Source organism: Silurus aristotelis (genome assembly GCF_946808225.1).
Source record: "Silurus aristotelis genome assembly, chromosome: 17".
Lineage (NCBI taxonomy): Eukaryota > Metazoa > Chordata > Actinopteri > Siluriformes > Siluridae > Silurus > Silurus aristotelis.
The window spans coordinates 15927327-15949643 of NC_139590.1; the positions used below are offsets into that span (position 1 = coordinate 15927327).

At 39.1% G+C, this 22317-nt stretch overlaps 2 protein-coding genes across 14 annotated transcripts in view; both read left to right on the forward strand.

Moving 5' to 3' along the window:
- Positions 1–9079, forward strand: part of LOC310739668 (protein HID1-like) — a 484702-nt gene extending 475623 nt beyond the window's left edge. For both annotated transcript variants that reach the window (XR_014537450.1, XR_014537451.1), the window contains exon 21: positions 8969–9079. The gene's annotated coding sequence lies outside the window, so the exon portion shown is untranslated. The remainder of the gene's footprint in view (positions 1–8968) is intronic.
- Positions 1–11321, forward strand: part of cep112 (centrosomal protein 112) — a 138605-nt gene extending 127284 nt beyond the window's left edge. For 7 of the 12 annotated variants that reach the window (XM_083565802.1, XM_083565807.1, XM_083565798.1 and 4 more), the window contains 3 exons: positions 5533–5634; positions 7858–7922; positions 10796–10989. In XM_083565802.1, the coding sequence (XP_083421928.1) occupies positions 5533–5634; positions 7858–7922; positions 10796–10877 (249 nt within the window). In that variant the 3' untranslated portion in view covers positions 10878–10989. The other 5 variants (XM_083565809.1, XM_083565806.1, XM_083565799.1 and 2 more) reach the window with 2 other exon arrangements.
- The last annotated feature ends 10996 nt before the right edge of the window (positions 11322–22317 follow it).

Here is a 22317-nt window from a genome sequence, read left to right on the forward strand (position 1 = left end):
GGGCAAAAAAGTCTGTCCTGGCTTCAGAGGAACGTCTGGCTAATAACAGGGCCACTTTGACCTTGACACACAGCAAGAGTGAGACTAATTATTAGATCAGGAGATCTGTTGATAGTTTTTTTCTTTCTGTGGCTGTAGCAAGCATGTCTTGCTATCTCGAACACTTCTTAACAGAGAACACACAAAGCATCTGCTGAACAAGAATCTGGCTCACACTTCACAGCAGCTGCAGAGAATTGGCACCTTCCTTGCTCCATGGAGCACCAAAAATTCCTTTTATCTAAGGGAACACTAATAGATCACTGACTTTTTCTGGATGAGTTTTAGCAAGCGTAGTCCAGACACCAGATAATTAGGCTCAGTTGGCTAGACTGCCTATAGCATCTGCATGTTGTGTGAAGGATGAGACCTTTAGCATTGCCCGAAAAAAACTTGTGCTGAAAGCAACTCCCTCATATTCTCTTCTGACACCATAATCTGCGAGTCCAGAACTGGTGTTAACATTTGACGAGGGAGGCTCCCCTCTTCATTGAATGAACTCTCCAGCCTTCCTCCGAGAAGGAAAGCCTGCAAAGCACATCTACTCCCACCTCATAAACCTGCATACCAGTCTACATCCCTCCCCAGGCCATCATACACACACACTCCGTGTGCGTGTGCCTGCGTGTGTATTCAGCCACGTAAATATGTGTGGAAAGAGAGGCAGAAGGGCCTTCTCTCTATTTTCCATGCTGATATGGTCCCAGTTTATCTTCCAAGACATGTCTTTGTAATACTATCCACAGCATAAAAAAAGCTCTTTTGCCAAGACTTCAAACAGATGTTCTTCCATCGAGCCTCTTCCACGCCTTTTCGTGCCTGCTTGGCATAAAATGTCAACAACAGCCTAATACAGTGCTACAAACACATAGCATGCACCTATTTTAAATAAAGAGATTAAGCTTGAAGAGGGTTTGATAAAGCGTGCTGCAAGAAGACACAGTCTTGCTTTATGCTTTATGGAGAATATAATCTTGGGTTGGTTTTGTTGCATGCTGAAGATGAACGTACTCTTACTCCATTCAAAAACATACAATATTATACGTGTTTATTACATGTATGTTCGGTATATAAATGATATGAATTGAACAAATTCCATACTAATGCAGATACAAATAGAAAGCTGTTAGACAGGTTTTTTTTGTTGTTGTTGTTGTTTGTTCATTTTTTGGGGGTGTTTTTTGCAAGAAAGCTTCAAGACTATGTGTGCGCATCAGGACTGGGATCCTGCAGGATGAAACGTGTGGAGCTTGAAAGGACAGCTTGTGGAAAGCTTGTACGTTGTCAGGTTTCAGCTAAATTCCCAACTCAATAAACACACTAAAGGACTGGGTAAACAAGTTAACAGTCCTGCACGTTCATTACTAACTGCAATTATATACACATACACGTCATACTTTTTCAACTTGGCCACTCTGCTGGTGGGACAGTGACCAAATTCAATATCTTTATACAAAGGAAAAGTTGTTGAATTGTATGAAAAGTTTTGGTTTACAGAGTAGAAAGTCTTCTCTAAAAATCTAATAGGGTTGTAATGAAATACTCTACACTCAGGTACACTGCATTTCAGCTCTGTAGTATTACTTGTCCATGAGACATTTCTGATCTTTCTGGATCGTAACCCAAAAGGTAAAGAAAATCGGATAACACAATATTCGTTGGTGTATAAATAACTGTTTAATAATAATCTGTTTGTCGCCTTAGACAGAATATAGAAAGCTCCAAAAAAATGTTTGACACACACATGTAGAGAAAGCAATAGACCACAACCACTTCTAATTTAAAACTGAACATATGCCCAAAGATTTTGAGCACTTAAGAGATGCAGATAGAGATAATGCCACTGCATTTCACACCTCAGGTTCTTTGTTTTCAACCAAATTTCTGCCCTATTGTGAATTTAGGTTGAAAATATTCTTGCATAATCCAAAGCATGTGTGATATGTAAAAGCCAGCCCTGTGAGACAGGTTGTATAACATTTATATATATGTATGGTGTAGTATCTTTTAGTGAAAGTGGATTGGTGTGACAGAACTTTGAAGCCTAAAAGTCTAACCTTTAGTCTAAGCATTTAGAATTTTCAAAGAAGCTTTTAGCAGTGAGTGGGTGCAGTCATTTTCCATTAACCAGCCCATTCCAAAGCTGGACCTGGTTTTGGAGCTGCTTTCCATATGACCAACACCTTAAAAGCCACATGTCTGCCTCATACTGTAAGTGTCATAAAGCACCTCCTCTGATTTCTCATTACGCCTTCTTATTGCTGTCATCAAAAAAAGTTTTTTTTTAAGGTTTTGATATAACCTGATATTGCATCTAATGAGATGCTTTTTTGCCATTTAAACACACGTGCTACATAAAACATGCTCAAAACCAACACCCGACACGGATGCCCCTCATTTCATTGACATGCATCAAGTTCTTGACAGCCTGACAAACTTTATTTGAATGTTCTGTTGACTGAGGTCTTGTTGCTTTCAGTTGGCAGCTGTCAAAAACCCTGGTGTGTGCCACGCTGTGCCAAATAAAGTCAAATGGAATGCTATATATAGTTAAACAGTAAGCAGTTATCAAAAGCAGAAAAAGAGACGGGCGCTTTAAACAATAGACGCATTGTTTGGTACTGTTGGTAAACTGTGGTGTATAGTGCCTATTTAATTTGTCCCATCAACATGCACAAAAGCCTTAAGAGCAGTTTGATCACAGGGTGTCCTCGAATTGACCCTCACCATACTTCCACCCCCGTCCCTGGTGTTTGTCAGGAGCTGTCATTGCCTCCCATTCACTGAAACAGAGAAAGGCCTCTATGCATGCAGGATAGTTATCTCTGAGGATAGGGAGCTAACAGAAAGCCTTGTCAGTGCTAAGTTCACCATCAATGTCTGGCCCTCCCATTGATTTACATTATCCAAAGAGCCTAACTTTTGAAGTCTGCCAGAGGTCTTGAGCTTGAGGTCAAGACCATGAAAGCAGGGTTTGGAATCTTCTTCTTGGTTCAGTTGTCTCTGTATGGATGCAAAATATATTTCCAGCCATTATGCTTGATTTAACTCATTTAATAAGAAAATAATAGTTTTATTGTTCAAATATTTAACGTTATGTATTTTAAACCTGCTTTAACCTGTTTCACTATTGGACCTGTGGATCATCAGATTGCTTTGGGGTGATCCATCGAATACAAGGTCTGCAAAGAGATGTTTGTTAGCATGCAGCATCAGATCATGCAAATTTCACTTGTAACACGTTTAGTGAGAGTGTAGTAAAGAGTTGACTCGTAAAAGACAAAGCTGTGACAGTTTGAAAAGGATTGACCATAGTAAGCTTAGTCCATAGCTCCATGGACAATCTGAGTTTATTTTAAATACTGTGTGAATACGTTGTGGCATTCCCCTTTCTCCGTGTGCATTGCACGGATATTTGTACTTGAAGTGGGTGATCGTAAAGTGAAAAATGCCCAAGATTTACTCTCATAGATCATATCAGACTTTCAGCTCTGTCCTACATAGAAACATTTTCAGAAAATGTGTTCAGTTTGTGACGGTTTCTGATTGTCCAGGACCTGAACTTGTTTCAACTTATAGTTCTGACTTTCCACAATTAATCTTGAAACATACAAAAGAGTAGATTGTGAGACGCTTCACAAAAAGAGAATGAATCTTTTTTCTTTCTTTTTTTTTGGTCCTGGATGAATGTGTAGTAAATTATGTCTTTGCTTTGCTTCTGACTAAACAGAAATCAAAGTGAACCATAAATATATATTGATGTGCTGATGAATAAAATATAGGTGAACAATAAGGGTTTGCTTAATCTGGACATCACTGTATTTTTCAGAGTTGCTGATCTATGACCCCACATTCCAAAGCCGTATACACACCAGACATTAACTCAGCTGTCATGGAATCTCTTCATGCTCATGTCTCATGCCTTTATTTTGGCATCCAAGCACAAACTTTAGCTTACTCTATTTGAGCCACACAGCGCTGGTAATACACCAAGGCAGTTTTGTCCACCTGTGGCTCTCTGCATGCAGCTGCTGAGGAGGAAGTTACTTTATTCTCTGCTATGGCTTCTGACAAGTCCCTGGCCAGACAGCCTAAGCTAATAGAACTGTCCACATTGGGCCTGTAGCCAGTCACAATGTGCAGTTCCACAGCTCTTTTCCTTGAGCGTCATCCAGCAGAACTGCTCTCTTACCCTACTGTTCTCTCACTCTTGATGCCTCTGCCTCCCACACTCGGAGGCAAACAATCATGGAATGTCGACTCTGATTATCCGCTGGTCTGCCAGTACAGCATAGAAGGCCTCGTCTGCTGCGAGCTGTACGAGATAAGTTGTACTGGATTCCAGGACATATATTTAGGGGGTTAAGAGGATTGAGATGGAGGTTGTTACATGGAATGTTAGGGTTAATTTAATGCCATGGTATGGTAACGGTTTTTGGAGATGAAATGTCAAAGAAAGGACGTTCTGAGGTACTGAGACTGGGCCAACTTTGCTTAGTCTTGTTCCATTTGTATAAAATGGTTCTATGTAATACTTTGCTTTTCATTATCACCTTGTGTGTTTTTTTGTCATAAATGCTCAGAAGCTGGAGTGCTGGCTATGTGGCAAAGACTTCATCTAAAGTACATGTTGACCTGGTAACAAGGAAAGACTATTTGTACTCTTCTTCTTTGAAGTGTCTCCCAAGTCCATTCATCGTATGCAGAAAGATTCATTACAGACATCCGGAACTCCACCAAATCAAACTCGCACAGACGTTATTCTCCGTTAGACACTGCACAGCACACTTTCTCAAAGGAACGCTTTACGCATGCATTCACACTTGCCGTCAAATTTCCCTTAAAAAGGATACGATGTGTTAATTATGCAATCGAATGCATTTGCATTTCAGACGACCGAGGCGCTAGGGTTTATTTTTCTGCTTACACTGTGTTTTTGTGCTTGTAAATAAGCACATACCAAATACATGCCAATTACGTAACCAAGAATTTCTCCCTCGGACGATCAACAGTTCCTGCGCTTCTGAATCACTCCAATGTCCAGATATCAAATATTGTCGATGAATTTTGATTACAGGCTTTTATCCTGTTGTTGCTTCACTGTGCTAATGTTTTAAATCAGCAGCCACAAAAGGGATCAGTTGGTTTTATGTTCTGTTCAGGAAAAAAAAAGATGACTTGCAGACAGGGGTAAATATGAACCATTAAACATGAACCTAATATGAATTAGTAGCCAAGAAAACTGATCCTGACAATTATACAACACAATGGCAAAGATGTCATCATTTTTTTTTCGAGTGGCTTCCTAACCAAGCTGTTTAAAACCCATCAATTGTGGTTGAAGGGTCATAATGGTTTACGGCATACACAGCTTGTCCTTTCTGAGGGGTTAGCTGGATGGACTGTATTTATCGCAAGTTGATGTGGCCTAGCGGGGGGCGCTGTTATGAAGCTTATGAACATCCAACACTTTCTCTATATTAATCTCAATAGATCACGCGCATCCGCCAGGAGTACGAGTTAAAGATTAAAGGCCTGATGCCCGCTGAGCTCCGGCAGGAACTGGAGGACACCATCACCTCTCTCAAGTCACAGGCAAGCAGCATCTCTTCAAACATTCCCATTCATTAATGTGCTATGGAAGTTTGGTCCAAAATGTTTCTAATGTAAAACAATCTCCTTTTAACACAGTCAGCCTTGTCTGTCCCTTTGGAAACCGTATGAGCTCTCGTTGGCGCTTTTATGGCACTTAGTTCTTTTAATTACCACACTTAAACGTTATCACGTTTGGTTCGTTTGTCTGCCATCGTAGCCTGGTCCTCCGCTCTCCAACCACAACTGCTCACCCTCAGCTCTTTCTTTACAGAGAGGCAAAGCCCTGCAGCTTTGAACTGGAGTGTCTCTTGTTTATTTGATTCCTCTGAGGACGAGTGTTGGGGGTAGCTAACAAGTAGTGCGAGTTTTTCCGTAGACATGGATCTAATTTGGCCATGGGGCTTTGAAGTGCCAGGCCTGATTTATCTTCCCTCATTCGCAATTATACCCAGGAACCACATTAATACTGGCTTCAAGAGATGCAGCCAAATGCTTATTACTTACACCGGACCTCACTCTGCCTGCATCTGCGTTGATAGGCAAAAAAATAAACTCTTTTTTTTTCCCCAAAGGGGTAAAGGCTCTGATGGAAAAAAAAAACTAAATACGTCAGAGTGGATTTTTGTTTTTCATTCTGATCTTGTTCTAAGATAAAAAAAAATAATGTAGCTGCCTGCACTGCTCAAATATGTCAAACATCAAATGATGTGTTCATCCCTTTAAATCAAGGTGGAATCTGGGCACCCCCATGGGTGTGTCAGGAAAAAAAAAACGAGAGCAGCATAATGTACTATGTTAGTATGAAAATAATTCAGAGGAAAGCTCAACTGCACAGGACTATGTTGGGAGAATTATTATTTTTTTTAATTTAAAACACTTTTTGTCGCTTCGTACATCGCACAATGTGTTTTTAATCCTGACTCTCCTCTGTTTTTGACACAATTCTTCCTGCAGTTATTCTGTTGTTTAATGTAAAAAATAAATAAAAAAGTTTAAATAATGCTATTGCACCAAGGCGAGTTAAATCCATTGCAGCCAGCACATTGTATACGAGCTCAGTGCCGTAGGTTGCACATCATTATCCAATCCCACTCCGCTGGACTCAGATCTGATCAGTGGCGCATGTCTGCTTAAACATTCTAATCCAGACTCGTTTTCAGATACTTCTTGAATAGTGAGGTACGTAGTTCTTTTTTTTTTTTTTTTATAGATTTATTTTGATATTTGTTTACCTTAGCACAGCCTGATAATGCATTACAACACGAAAATGCAATTATTACCAATGGAATTGATGCCAGCGGAATTCTTCGCCACTATGGCTAAAAAGGGATGTTTGGAACTAAATACTTTTTGAAATACTGTTAAAAAAATTGTTCCAGTTTGTACATGGGTTTTATTTCACATTTTTTTTTGTAACTCGTACAATCATTTGAACGTCTAATCTTATGCCAGTTTTGATCAAAAAAAAAAAAAAGGCTGCCAATTATTCAACTACTATTGTGTAATCCATTATGTTCGTGAAAGAAATGTGTAATAAAGGCGCCGGTGGAATCTTGTGAAACTCTTGACTGCGAGTAAAAAAAAAAAAAAAAAAAAAAAAAAAAAGGAGTGTGTACACTCAGAGCTGCTGTAACCCTAGACCCTGTTTGATGTCTCCTGTGGAGTGTGTTCATCTCGAGAGCGACCTGGGCTGAATAATCCCAGGCAATTTTTTTAGGCAAAGTTAAGAGGGGAATTGCACTTTAAAGGTCAGGATCATGAGGAAAAAGGACTCCAAAGAGAGCATGCTGCACTGTCTAAGGGATCTGATGTACTGCAGTACCGTGTTGCACACTTTTAGTCGATGTAGTAACCTGATATATGTTATAGGAAAAAGGAAATTAGTTTCTCAGTACTTGGTGTTCGTTCGACCTTCTAAGAGCAAGGGCAGTTTTTATCTCATCAAGAAGGGCAGGAGCAAATAGAACAAAGCTGGCATGAATTTTTATTGAAGTCTTCTTGGTTGGTGCACTGGAAAAGTAAATACTTGCCAGTGCTTTGAAAAGTTGTAGGATGACGTGTAGAAGCAGTGGAATGTGTCTACATTTTTTTATTTTTTTAGACATTTGAGATGTTATTAACTGTGTGTGTGTGTGTGTGTGTGTGTGTGTGTGTGTGTGTGTGTGTGTGTGTGTGTGTGTGTGTGTGTGTGTGTGTGTGTGTGTGTGTGTGTGTTGGCTGCAGGTCAGTTTCCTTCAGAAGAAAGCATGCGTTTTACAGGAAGACTTGGATGCATGCCGCAGCAGGAGGTGAGAGATCCAGTGTACTGCCGTTATACACACATTCACAATTTTCATTCTCATTTACACTCTGATATTTGATAATGGAGCCCACATGCCCACTTGCATTCATCATTCATCACCACCTGCATTGTGTATTCACGTCAAAATTCATCAGATTTTTTGCCACGCCTGCCTTTGTGATGTAATCAGAGGCAGGCTGTGCATAAAAACATGATAAAAGTTCTTTATTGATATGGATTTGACAAATTTGAGTTCCTAGATTCCTGGTTATGGGACTTAATCTCACAATGACTTTTGAACAGCAGCAGCTTGTGAAGTTTTTGAATAGCATTGCAACACTAATAGCACCTCTTGTAGTACATTCTCATTTTAATCAAGGCGGCTTTTAATGCTGGATGTACACAAAAAGCAGCTTCACTGCAGTCCCCCGTGCACACTAAGCTTATTTGTTAAGCTTAAAAAAAAAAGTATTTAATTAAGTACAATGTTTAACATGTCAAATAATAATTATTTAACAACGTATTACAACCACTTATTGGACAGTGTTGGGTAAGTGTTTATTCGCAGTGTGTTTTTTTCACACAATATATATTGTTTATTTTTCATTTACATTTAAATATCTATATATACACACACACACATGTATTTAGAAATACAAAAAAAAAGTTTAATGAACAATAAAAAAAAATGGCACAATGGAAATGGAATCATAAATAGACTAGAGTTATATACTATAGGAACAAAGGTCTGTGGACACCTGACCATCACACCTGTATAATTGTTTAGTGAACATCCCATTCCAGATAAAGGTTTGATTGCTGTAGTAATGACCTCCACTCTCCGATTCAGGCTTTGATTTTGATCATTCAGCTGCATGAGCATTAGGGGTTCGGCTCCGATGTCAGGTAAGGTGTCATCATTGGTCTCCATTCTACTCTGTCCTCTACATCTGCCTCTTTCAAACCAACTACCTGCATGTCTTACCTCACCACATCCATAAACCTCCTCTTTGGCCTTCCTCTTTACCTCCTTCTTGGCGGCTCCATCCTCAGCATTCTCCTACCAATATACCCCATGTCCCTCCTCTGCACATGTCCAAACTATCTCAATCGGGCGTCTCTCACTTTGTCTCCAAAACAACCTACATTCGCCGTCCCTCTAATAAACTGAAAATATATTAAATTAAAATCTCAGCATCTTTAGCTTTGCTACCTCCAGCTCCACCTCCTGTTTTTCAGTCAATGCCACTGTCTCTAAACCTTACAACATCACAGGTCTCACCACACTCCTTTTTTATGGATAAGACACCCTTATCCAGTGCGACTTACAACTGAGCAGGGGAGGGTTAAGGGCCTTTCTCAAGGGCCCAGCAGTGGCAGCTCGGTGGTGGTGGGATTTGAACTTGTGACCTTAAGTCCAATGCCTTAACCACTGAGCTAACACTCTCCATTACATTGCACTGTTGACCCCAGGTACTTAAACTCATCCACCTTTACCACCTCTTCTCCCTGCAACTGCACCACTCCACTGCCCTCCCTCTCATTCACACACATGTACTCTGTCTTACTCCTACTGACTTTCATTGCCCTTCTCTCCAGCACGTACCTCCACCTCTCCAGGCTCTTCTCAACCTGCTCTCTACTCTCACCACAAATCACAATATCATCCGCAAACATCATAGTCCACAGAGATACCAGTCTGACCTCGTCCGTCAACCTGTCCATCACCACTGCAAACAGGAAAGGGCTCAGAGCCGATCCTTGATGCAATCCAATCTTCACCTTGAACCAGACTGCACACTTCACTGCTGTCACACTGTCCACATACAGTCTTCTACACCGCCCTTGGCAAATCATGTCTTTAATAAACTTTGTGCACAGGAGATTTAGCATATTAAAACATGTTTGCATTTCTATGAGAAAACTAACATTACAGCATGCAAGTACATCAAATACAACTGTATGGCAGTTGGTGACAAATAGGAGTGATGGTCAGGTTTTTACAAGTGTTTAGCTGTAAACTGCAGGTAAAAAACAACTATAAAATGCATTTCTTTTGAATAAACATTATAGATTTTACAAAGTTGGTGTGGCCTGAGCAGGAAGTAAAATTGATCCCTGATAAAAATGCTCCTGCAAAATACCGTCAGCATGAGTTGTGAAGTCTGGCTCTGATACTTTGATGCGAATGACTGTGAAGCCCAATGCATTCCCAAACTTTATTTCTTGATGATGTGGGGTGTGTGTAAAAGAAATCCCTCAATTAAATAGAATAAACACAAGTTACTTTTTCCACTTGTTCATTCATTCATTCATTCATTTTCTCCCGCTTATCCGTAATTCGGGTCGCGGGGGCAGCAGCCTAAGCAGGCCCCCACCTTCGACTGCTGCCCAATCCTCACAGCACCGTCCCCTTTTTTTTTTTTCTTTTTTTTTCCCCCCACTTGTATTATACATTACTGCATCATACATTACTGCATCACACTATGCACTACAAAGTCCTTTTAAAAGTATCCAGTTTCACTGTAGAGTACCTGTACATACCCCCACACATACATAGAAAACACATATGCCTTGTTCAGGGCCTCTAGGAGCCCAGGTTTGCAAAAAAAAAAAAAAAAGAAGAAAAAGAAACGGTCAAAAACTGCAGTATTTTTGAACATGCTGATTGATCCGCACTTCCTCGTTCTCTTTGTCATTCTCTTGAAGAGGGACGTTGCCTATTCAAATATTGGCCTAGTTGAACCGAACACCCAAAGGGAGAGACTTAAAGAGAGGTGAAGGAAAGGCAGGACATAGATGTGATCTGAGAACAAATAAAGTCAATGATTTACTCCCTGACCGTTAAAATGTGCAAGTCTGCACCTTTTGTGTCTCTAGTGGACCAAATCCCCCTGCTGTGTTAAGTGCTCGTGTTGAGTGCCATCTGTCAAGAGGAATGTACGCCACTCCACCTTTTTAGTGTCAACTTCCTCCCAGTGCCCACCTGACCTGCCGCTCAAAGCCCCTAAACAGCCATGTGATGCCCTGTGTCCATCTCTCTCTCTCTTTTTCTCTCTCTCTCTCTCTCTCTCTCTCTCAGGTAATGAAGGACATGCAATATTCAGCATTGAAGATTTCACCCATCTTCACACACTATTTGTGTTTTGGACCATGACTTGCTTTCATGTTTTCTGTGTCATGTTTGAATTAAATTCTTTTTTTAATGTATTTATGCACTGAACCATCATATTTATTTCCATTTTTTAAGAAATAATGAGTTCTGCTTAATGTGGCATGGTGTTTGTCTCACTACAAATGTTGCATGCTGTTTGGTCAGCCATGTTTACTTGATTCATGAAAGGAAAAAAAGAACTGTCGCATTTAAATTCACCTTTTTGTATTAAATACATTTTTTTCTATCGAACGCTTCCGTTTTTCATCTTTTTTCAGATCCTCGACTTTTCATGTTCAGTTCAAGAACCTCAACTTTTTCTGCCATGCTTTTCTGACATTTCGATTTTGACTTTTTCCCCCCTACAGTAAAAAAAAAAATTTCTGTGTATCCATCTGCACTTTTTCTTTTATCAGCAATCAGCCTAACCATCGATCATTGTTTTGGTCATTTGCCATTTAACTGGTATAAAAGGAGACATGCAGCTGAGCTTGCAGATATTATTATATTGCAGAAGAAGAAGTAGAAAAAGACAGTGATTCGTTGCTGCTCCAAGATTCTTCAGTAAAAGTCTATGTGGAAAACTTGTGTTCCCCAACGATTTTCTCCAGGTTCTCCTGCTTCCTTTGACCTACAAATAACCCCCCAGTAGGTGAATTGTCGACTTTTAAATGCACTAAAGTGTGAATGTGTTTGTGAACATGTGTGTTGAACTCTTGTCTCAGTCACTAGGTTATGGATCTACCTTCATTTCATCTACAAAAGCTTTTATTATTTTTTTTTTTGTCTCAGTAAATTATCATAAAATGGCATGAGAATATTTTTTATTTATCATAGTGTTGATTAAAGTTTATCCAAAGTGCTATTAAGTACACTATATGGACAAAACTATTGTGACACCTACATTTCTTTCAGCTATATGTGGTCCTTTCCCACAATGTTCCTTATGTTAATGAAAATCCATCAGTTTTTCCACAGGCGTGACAGATGGAATATTATATTAGAATATATCATAATGAACACTGATAATAATGACAATATGTTTAAATAGAGATTTTCAGGAGGGGCTTGTGTTAGTGCCCTTTGAGAACAAGTGTAGCTGTAAACTGTTCCAGTTTCTGTGCAAATACATTGTTCATCCAATTTCTTTAGGTCCAATGTCTCCTACCTCACAGCTCCAGAGTTTGCGGTTTGATCCTGAGCTACAGACTGTACTGTATCTCTGCTGAGTATCAACTCTATGCCTGCGCTCATATCTCTGTCCATACATTTAAGCACATTTAATGTGACTATTATTAATGGTGTCGAAAAGCCTCTTTACACCTGATTGTGCTGCTGGTGTATATCAGCTGACCTGGCGCGTGCTGATCAAAGATTCGCTTTGGCAGAAATGTCCCCTTTGATCCTTCGAGTGTATGCAATGTGGTGCGCTAAACAAAGATCTGCTGAAATGCTCCATTGTGTGTGTACACACATACACATTGTGAGTGCATGTGCACATATTCACGCTCCCGCTACATTTTTGTCCGAAGTTTTTCAATTCGTCCTTCCCTCACTTACCTTGATTTTTCCACCAAAGAATATGCAGGTAAAAGCCTTTTATTCCGCTCTGTCAGTTATTGACTGCTAATTTCATCACAAAACCGTTTTTTTCTTTCCCCCTAATATGTTCATAGCCCGCAACCTTTGGCAGAAAGTTCCTCATAGTTCGAATTCCTTTTTTAATGACAAAACCACTCGGGATAAGAAAATAATCCGTCTTCAATCAGTCTGCGTTACAAAACCATGTCGACTAGAAAATATAGTAATATTGTTTATAGGTTCGGAACCGGTTTTCCCATCGCCATTTAAATGATTGTATGGGATCCTTTCAGATGCAATTAGAATGTGACCAAATCATAAACCTAATTCCAATTCTGGTGGTCACAATGATTATATGTACAATTTTCCCTTGACTACATCTTACCGTGGTATATAATTTCATCAGTTTGTTTCTTTAAACATTCTGCTTTGTGCACGTTGAACGCTGTAGGCTGCGGCGCTCTTAAAGCTTGTATAACCGTCCGATTCGTCCTCCGCGTCTTGTAGTTCTGATGGTATTGCGACATGCCGTGACCGTTTTGGTTAACCAATGGCTCCACTGGAAAACCAGAAGGTTGACCGAAGCATTCTCAGCTCCATTAAAATTGCCCTCTTTTTGTTTTATGAATATCCCTCCTGCAAATGGGTCGGCGGTTAACATGGTAATCATCGGCTTTTGGTGTAAATGAGTAGGGAAATCTCAATACCCTTTAAAAACACACAAACACACACTGTACACTACTATTATATCGAGGCAGACGTAGAGGGTTCCTGTTTATCAAATATCACAGTGTAACAGTAGGACCAGACCCCACTGTGTACAGAAATGCTAGCTTAGTTGCTGGAATGTAAAATGTAAAGCTGGCTCATAAGATTTGATAGATGTGAACTTGTACAAATTTTTTTTTTTCCCTCCACTTCCTGGAAGACATTATTGTGAGGCCACTTTTGTGTTTACCCATTCCAGGTTACTTTGTCTATGATCTGAGCTAGCGTTTGCTCTTGTAACATTACCCTGGCAGATATTTATTTGATGTGCAGATTTCACAGTCGGCATGTCAAGCTGAGACCTGAGCGCAGAGGAGTTTAGTCTTTTTCTGGAGAAAAAGGCCTTGGAGGGACTATTATGATTGGAACCATTGCACACCAAGGAACCAAGGGCAGACAGTTTTTGCTTGCGCAGAGTGGGTCTCCTAGCCTGCTGACTTGTATTATATCATGCACAAGTCAATGGGTTTAGTTTAAATGGTATAACAGCCGTTTTGTGAAGAAGAGGCAGTCGGTATGTGCAGAAAATGCCTACGTTTATGGGTTAGATGTAGCATTATTTGGAATTTCAGTGCCAGCCAGATAAAGATGGTTTACCTTTCGAGTCTGGTTCCTCTCAAGGTTTCTTCTTCTTACAATCTAAGAGAGTTTTTCCGTGCCACATTCGCCACTGGTTGGATAAACTTATAAGGTACAAACTTATACTAAACTTCAAATTCAGTTTCTTTATCTCTGTAAAGCTGCTTTGGGACAATTTTTAAAAGCACTACACAAATAAAAATGAATCGAACTGAATATTTGGTCCAAGCGAATGGAAAAATCCAATTCACTGAAAGGGAAAGGGTTTGGTTTTAGCACTGTTGCTTGGTGCACACATTCATTGTTTTGTTTTTTTCTTTTCTTTATTATATGCCTATATGTGCATCAGTAGCATGATATCTTCCTTGCTCTACACTTTTCTTTTTGTGTCATATTTCCACACTCCTTCATCTGTTGTCTTGCTAAGAACCAACCGTTATACAGAAACTGCAAACCCCTTTAGCTTTTCAGAATGGTCTTGAGAGAGGCTGAGCATGCCAGTTATAAGTCCAACAGAACATAAGCACACCCTGTTTAACACCCCAACTTAAGCTGTAAGATGGCACATGTTCCACCTTATCTATTTTTGTCAACTGTGTGACTGTTAAGGGTGGATCAAAGGTTTCTCCACACCTTCTTATGGGAACTGTTACTCAGGATGGACTACAGCCAGTAAAATGTCCCAGTCTGGAATTATTTGTGTTTACACTGTATGATCTTGCAGTTGCAGTCGTGAATTGAGATCCCTGAACTTCCAGAACATGTGCCCCTTGGTGGCAAACATTATGCCATGAGCCCAAAGGCAGCCAACGACATTATTCTAAGTGTGTTTTTAAACAAATCTCTAAACAAATCTGTTGCTTCAGTGTTCACTTAACAGCCAAAAACCATGATTTCGCATTGAAATGTTTAATTCTAGTTCTTCCATATAATGAGTTTTAAAGCTACCAGACGTGTTAAAGGACACGAAATGTCCATTATAATCTTAACAGTAGTCCTTGTTAAATCTAAACTTGAAGATTGAACATTCCTAATCATACTCCCATCTCACTCTGAGTTTACTCTGTTACCATGTTTACTGCTTAGGTCTACCACTCCTCCTATTATAAGCACACTAACTGATGTTGTAAACAGAATGTAACTCTCTTTAATCACATGTCTATCATTAAAGGATCTTCATCATATAATCTGGCTTGGAGAACATGCCATGAAGTAGTATGGTTTGTTATAAACATTTAAAAGGATATCACAGACTTTACTGGGATCGTTTTAGACATTCCGACAAGTAATAATCTTAAAAGTCTGCTGGAATCTCGCAATATAAGACAGGTTGGCGTGCTCTATCCTTAAATTGGCGTTCCAGTCTTTTTACTTTCCATTACAGTCAGCATTTTGGATGTTTTGCATCATAGAATGACTTGTGTATAAACCTGCGATCGAAATCTGTGTGTTTGGCTCATTTAGTGGAGAAGCGGTTTGATGGGATATGGGTGGAGTTGGCCTTCGTTTGATGTGCTGTGCTGATCAGGTGCCAATATTGCTTAATATTAGGCGTGTAGGCATCTTAAGACGATAACACAACGATGTGATTAGCGGATAAGTGTAGTAGTCATGGGTTTGGTCCATTGTGGGTGCTGAAAGCCAGATGGACGTAAGACTGAAATCATTAGTTGAGAATTTCCTTCAGAGATAAAACAAACATTGTGTAATAAATTCTATACTTCCTGCTCTACTCGACATATTTTTTTTTCTTGGAAATGTCTCAAATGAAGGACAATACAGATAAGCGTTCGGCTGAGTGCGATCAGATGGCAAGACTGATATTGTAAATATTTTTTCTAGGTTCAGATGCCCCTCACACCCTTGTTTTTGTGGCTTGGCTGTCCCCGGTATCTGTGCACAGCAGAGGGTTTCCCGGTCAGGGGTGTGTTTACTATATAAAAAGCCACTCGTGTGAAGAGTATGTGCACCAAAGCCGCAGCTACAACAATATAGTAGCATCAAGTACCAAGATTGCTGATATTTAAAGAATGTTCTTGCAATCCACAAAATGGATTGCTTGGTTTTGATCTCACTGAAGCTTAGATCTCACTGTGCGTCTCCCAGGACCCACTGTGGATTCTATAGCAGACTTGTTGATGGAGTTGATGTGCTGGCTGATGCGTTTGGGTTGAACCCTGTATGAGTACATTTTTCTTTTTTTTTGTGTGTGTCAAATCATCCAAATAATTATATAGACTTTGCTTTTGAATGTGATTCAATTACATTGTTTAAACAAGAGAAATTGTCACAAACAACTTCTGGATTTATATTGAGATCCATAATGAGCAAGTCAGAGGTGGTACTGGATAGTATACACTCTCTGAGACAACATGGAGACCTTCAGAAGAACCAGACTGAAAAGGAAACCCGTCCTCTTTTGGGTGTCACTTGATAGTCTAATTGTAAATGATTATCTCTCCACCATTTTACCTTAGGACACGGTTAACTATTCAGCAGAAATGTGGGTCAGGTCAGCTACTGCACTTTAAAGAGTTTATCATAACCTTCTTGGTTTTTCAGTTTTTATTTTCATAAAAATAGTAGTAGTATGAAAATAGTGCTAATTTAAATGAAGAATTCGGTTTTTTTTAGTTTTTAGATGAAGACATCCAGTCACTCAGCTGTATATTTTATCACCTGTATGCTAATACAAAATCACTGCTTGTATCCACTATTGATTGTAATAAGAGGCAGTTTTACAAGTGCACGCTTCCAGAACCTTTAGTGCTATAAAACTAGAACATTGTTTCACTGACCATTCCAGTACACAAAATTTCTGTCTAAATTTTTGGTACATTCTCAGCCTTGGTTTGAAAACCCATCATTACTAATGGGTTATACACAGTATCACTATATCTGCATCATCTTACACACAAAGAATACACTGAACAAAATTTAGTGGAATGCCAAACTTTGCAATTAAATATTTAATTTTATGCATAGGGGTCCATTCAGGGTTCAGGGGATCGACTTAAGCTCGAGTGGAACCCTCAGCTGGATTACTAAATTACTGAATTTTCAGTTATTCAGACAAAAGAACAGTGTTAAAACCACTCCCAAACTAATTTATTATTTATCTTTATATCTTAACTGTTATTATTTACATAGTAACAAAACGGTACAGTGCCTAACAAAAGGGTGAACTGAGAAATGTAAGTTTAGACATACTGCCAGTTCCTGGGTCCTTTAACTGATTGATCTAAGCAGTCTTTCAGAGTTGAACTTGACATTGTGTCAGAATGAAAATGCAGGTCAGTTCTTTTACTTGAATGTGTATTGGAAATATGTTTTTTACATTTATATGTTATATAAAATATAAATATACTCTCACTTTCATGCCCTTGCGTCTGGATGACCCTCGCATCTTTCTGATCACAAAAACAAATTGGCAGGTTATTTTGTATTCACATAACAGCAGGTTGTCCAGCACAGGATGGATACTTGGCATGTACTAGCATGTGAAAATTGCTTATTCTTTAGGGAGCACACAGTCACCGTTTAAATTGGTGTAGTGGCAACCTGACACGACAGCTGATCCCTGGTCTAATGCCTCTATTTTGAAATGTGTGCTTACTGCAAGGACAAGGTGCTAATGGAAGTTTTTATTTATATCCTGACTGAGGTCAAGTTCACATTTATTGTCATATTGTCACTAAACACATCTAGATTGTTCTGCTCAGTCGTTCATTTCCTGTTTGCGCCGTTGCTCGCACTATACAAGAAGTGCTTTAGTTCATCTTTTGCAAAGTCTTGCCATTTTTGGTTTTTCAGTTATTGGCCTTGTACCTGATATTACATATTTACAGTTCTGACAGTTTTGCTAATCTATTGCTGGTGTGTGCCGTTACTATGTTTGACTGTTCTCTGCCTGACTACTTGGATTTTGGATTGTGTTTTAGTGTATTCTGTTCAGTGTTACAGATTTAACAAGGCAATATGTCATCAGTATGTTGATTGAACTAAAGCAAATACCAGTATATAAACTATATCTCTGTGTGCTACTTTGTTTACTGTTGATTTGGCATCGGTTGCTGAACTTAGGGTGGATAAGACCACAGCTGAGAGGTGTTTTCTTTCATTTTTCCTAGTAAGTTAATGTGTTTATGTAAAAAGGGCTTCGCTGGAATCAGAATTCTCTATAAATTTAAAGACATTATGAGTGTGGAAGGGTTTTTAAGGGTTTTTTTAATGCTTTGTTTGTTAAGCCAAGCAACTGATTTGTCTTCTTTCGTAGTCCAGTAGGTCTCACTGATTTTTACTTCCTCTTTGTGTTGCTGGACATACACCAATAAGGTAGAACGTAAAAAATTACCTGTCTGATATATGCATGGATCGAACTTGTTTGCTGTATTACTCATCCCACAGACCCTCGATCGGACTAAGATTTGGGGAATTTGGAAGTTCCTGCAATGGTCAGTATGGGCACTCTGATCGCTATGCAGCCCCTTACACAGCAATACACTATGTGTTCTGACACCTTTCTTTCCAAGCCAGCATTACATTTTTGAGCAATTTGTGCACTCCCCATATATATCAATGAGCCTTGGTTGTCCATGACTGTGTTGTCAGGTGTCCTTCCTTGGACCACATTGGGTAAGTACTAACTACAGCAAACCAGGAACACCCTGCAAGACCTGCTGTTTTGCTCTGACCCAGTCATCTAGTCATCACAATCTGGCTCTAGGCAAAGTCGTTTAGATCTATATATATGTATGCTTTAGGCTTTCCCCACATATAAAACTTTCCACAAGGTTTTGATTGAGGGACATCAAAGCATCTGTAGCCACTGATGCCCCTGTCCACTCTAATAATTTTGTTGCCTGGTGTCAGATCTGTACATAGCAGCACTCCCCAGTCCTCTGCCATCACCAGTAATACAGAAATGAAAATGTTCATTCAGATTTTTTTTAGCTAAAGGGGGATTAGTGCACAAATTAGACACTGTATTACCATGCTGATTCAGTTTAAAATCATAAGGAAAATAGAATGAAAAAAGTTAGTCGATCAATAATTCTGAGTGATGTAGTTGGATATATGTAGACTGCTAAAAGCTGAAATGACTTGGTCCTGGCAAAGTGAATGTAGATATGTTTTTCTGATATAATATTTAACTGTTTTGTCTTCTGTACAGGCATATTAAACCTCGATCTCTATGCTAACCCAACAGTTGATCAGTTGTTCTTTCATCGGTTACAGTACCATGTCTACTTCAAAGCCTGCACCCGTTTAATTCCATCATCTCAGCAGCCCACGTGCCAACTGAATTTGCTAACGATCACATTTATTTCCTCTCTCCTCTATTCAGGGCACCTGTGTCACCATAGGCTTCCTTAATGACATGTGATAATGTTTATTTGCCTAAGCTATCTCTTCCTCTGAAAGCCTTACCCTTGGTGGGTTTATGCCATGCAAATTCTAAACAGAAACTCCTGTTATCTGTTTCTTTTTGCTTTTTGCCTCACTTTTCCTTCCTCTTCTTTTCCCTCTTACCCCCTTGCTGTCTCTCTCCTTCTCACTTACTAACATTCTGCAGGGGTAAAAATGGACAGTCTTTCTCCCCTTCTCATGGACCTCTGTTATAATTGCCATAAGCCGCCCACTTGGTTTCTTTTTCCATTGTCCTCCCTAAAGTCTTTGGTCTGGCTTGAGATAAAGGGACAATCACTTCAAAGCAAACTCCTAAGAGTTTAACCCAGAGCTGAAAGAAGCAGTAGACAATACAGTAATTGAGAAGAGTTACTGATCATTGGCTTGGTGTGGAGGGAAAAGCAGACACCCCCAAACATACTTAATTTTATTGGTGTTCTGGGCCACGGACTGCTATTGCTACTGAATGTGGGGTCCTTGGGTTAAAGACTAGATGTTGACTTGGTGAATTACGTTCTAAAAAGAAGGAAAGTAACAGTTTTTTTCCCCGAATTACAAGAACATTTAAAGGTTCTTTTGCATTAGTTCATACCAAGTCTGTCATTGATTTTAATTTCTTTGGTCATTTATGCATTCCAAGAAGTAAGGAGCACAAAAATCACAATTCTGGTTACAATTAAATACAAAAACGTATTCACCGTGTAACACTTAAAAACACAGGTGGGGAAAAATGGCACTCTCAACATGGCATGTGAAGTCTGGCTCTGACAGTTTCGCAACCACAGCTACATTACTCAGGTTTTATAGCTAGTCACAAATAAAGAGATCTCTATTTTCGTTCATGCAAAATGATTACTTTTGTTTGTAGCCGTTTCACAATATTTTCAAATTGATTTCGTTGTCTCTATTTTTCCAAAATATAATCAACCTAGTAACCTTATTTCAAACACTGTGACCCATACAAAACAATTAGAAAATGCCGCCCGCATGTTTGTGTAGTATATGTTGGAGCTTCATATCCTGACATCTCCTGCATGAAAGTAAAAACCTCCCACTCATTTCTTTTTTTTTTTTTTTTTTTGCATTCTGTGAAATCCTAGTGCAAACCTATAAACTCAACCAGATAACGTGTACGTTTCTGTCAAGATTTTGTACAAAACAAATGTATCTTAATTTCATTATTATTCCAAATCATTTCCATTCCTACTTTATATGTATATGAAACAACATAGATACATTAAGAAAATTCCAACAAATTTCTCTCATTAAAATTTCTACAAATTTCTCAAGATTAGATTCCATCGATACTCTGATTAAATGCACTTTTTGTCTGCTGAGCCAAGAAGAGCTCCGACCGATTGTCTATATGCATGAGCATTTGGATTGTAAATGGTCCATCCTGGACTATTAATCCCTTAAGTGTGGCTTCCTGCTGCTAATGGAATAGAGGTAGATTTCACGGTTTTGTTTGTGGATTCGGTTAACTGTGGACTACAGGGCTATATTCTTGTGTGTGATTGCTCAGGACGATTAGGAGAAAAGTGTGCTATGGAGGTTTTATCTGTTTCAGAATTGGATAAGACGCTACGGTTTGTGCGAAAAGCGTAAACAATAGCATGCCCACTGTTCACGCTGGTGAGTATGCCATCACACGGGAGTATATAGACAGTGTTCTGCTCTGCCACACTGTGGTAAATTCTTATCACTTTGTACTAATTCTGTCTTTTTATGATATCCTATTTATGATATCCTATTTGTTAATGTTCAACATGAAAGGGACAAAGAGGCCTTTGAAGTATGATGAGGGTGAGATCATTGGGACATCTTCCCTGTGGATTTGAAAATGCAGGACAAGCTTTTTATTGTAGTTTCACTTTTTCAGAGATAAAACCCAGACATGCAGGCATGGTTTGAACAGTTTGTTGTATATTTATTTATTTTGCCTAAAACATTTTTTGATACAAACCCACACTGTACAGTACAAATGTATTGGTGGATTTTACAATCTGTAAGTTGTTACCCACTTAATGGGGTAAAAAAACAAACGCTGGAGTAAAAGAAGACTATATAAATAAAAATAGGTCTGGGGTCAGCATTCCAGTTTATCTCAAAGGTTTTCAGTGGGGTTGAGGTCAGGGATCTGTTTAGGCCACTTGAGTTGTTCCACTTCAACTTCGGCAAACCATATCTTCACGGAGGTTGTTTTGTGCACAGGGGTATTCTCACACTGGAACAGGTTCAAGTAAAAGGAAATTATAATGCTGCATTATAAGATATTCTGTGCTTCCATCTACCTCTGGCCTGAAGGTGTTCTTAAAGTGTATTTTGTGTAAATACATTTTGTATACTGTAATAATGTAGAATTACACCATAGTTCTCAAAGTTTTATTTCTTTACTTTTAACAAAATTAATCAAATCATTTATCGTGTTTATCAAGCTGTGATTCTAGGTAGCTAATAAGGTAGCTAAAAAAAACACCACAGAATACCCAAGCAAACATGGAAAAAGGGGGAAAACATGTTATTGAATGTGTTTTTCTTTGCTCGAAATGTAGGCCATTTTTGTTGTTGGTTTTTTTTTTTTTTTTTTTTTGGGGGGGGGGGGGGGGGGGGGTTTGTGCCATTGAAACATTTTTGTGCATTTCGTTGCTATTAAAAATGTATTCCAGTTAGGAAGGTGACCACCGCGCTTTATTTCTTAGTGTTTAGTATATGACATTTATGTTTTATAAGGATTTGACTACAACTGACAATCCACATGTTGCCTAACTAAACAATTTGTGGGCTGTTTTTATTTACAGAAATGACGTTCTTACCGGTTTGATATATTATTTAGCCTGCCGTATGTGGTTTGGTATGTGCTTTGAATGTGTATTGACATGACACTCGTGGCAGGTTCACTACTTTTTTT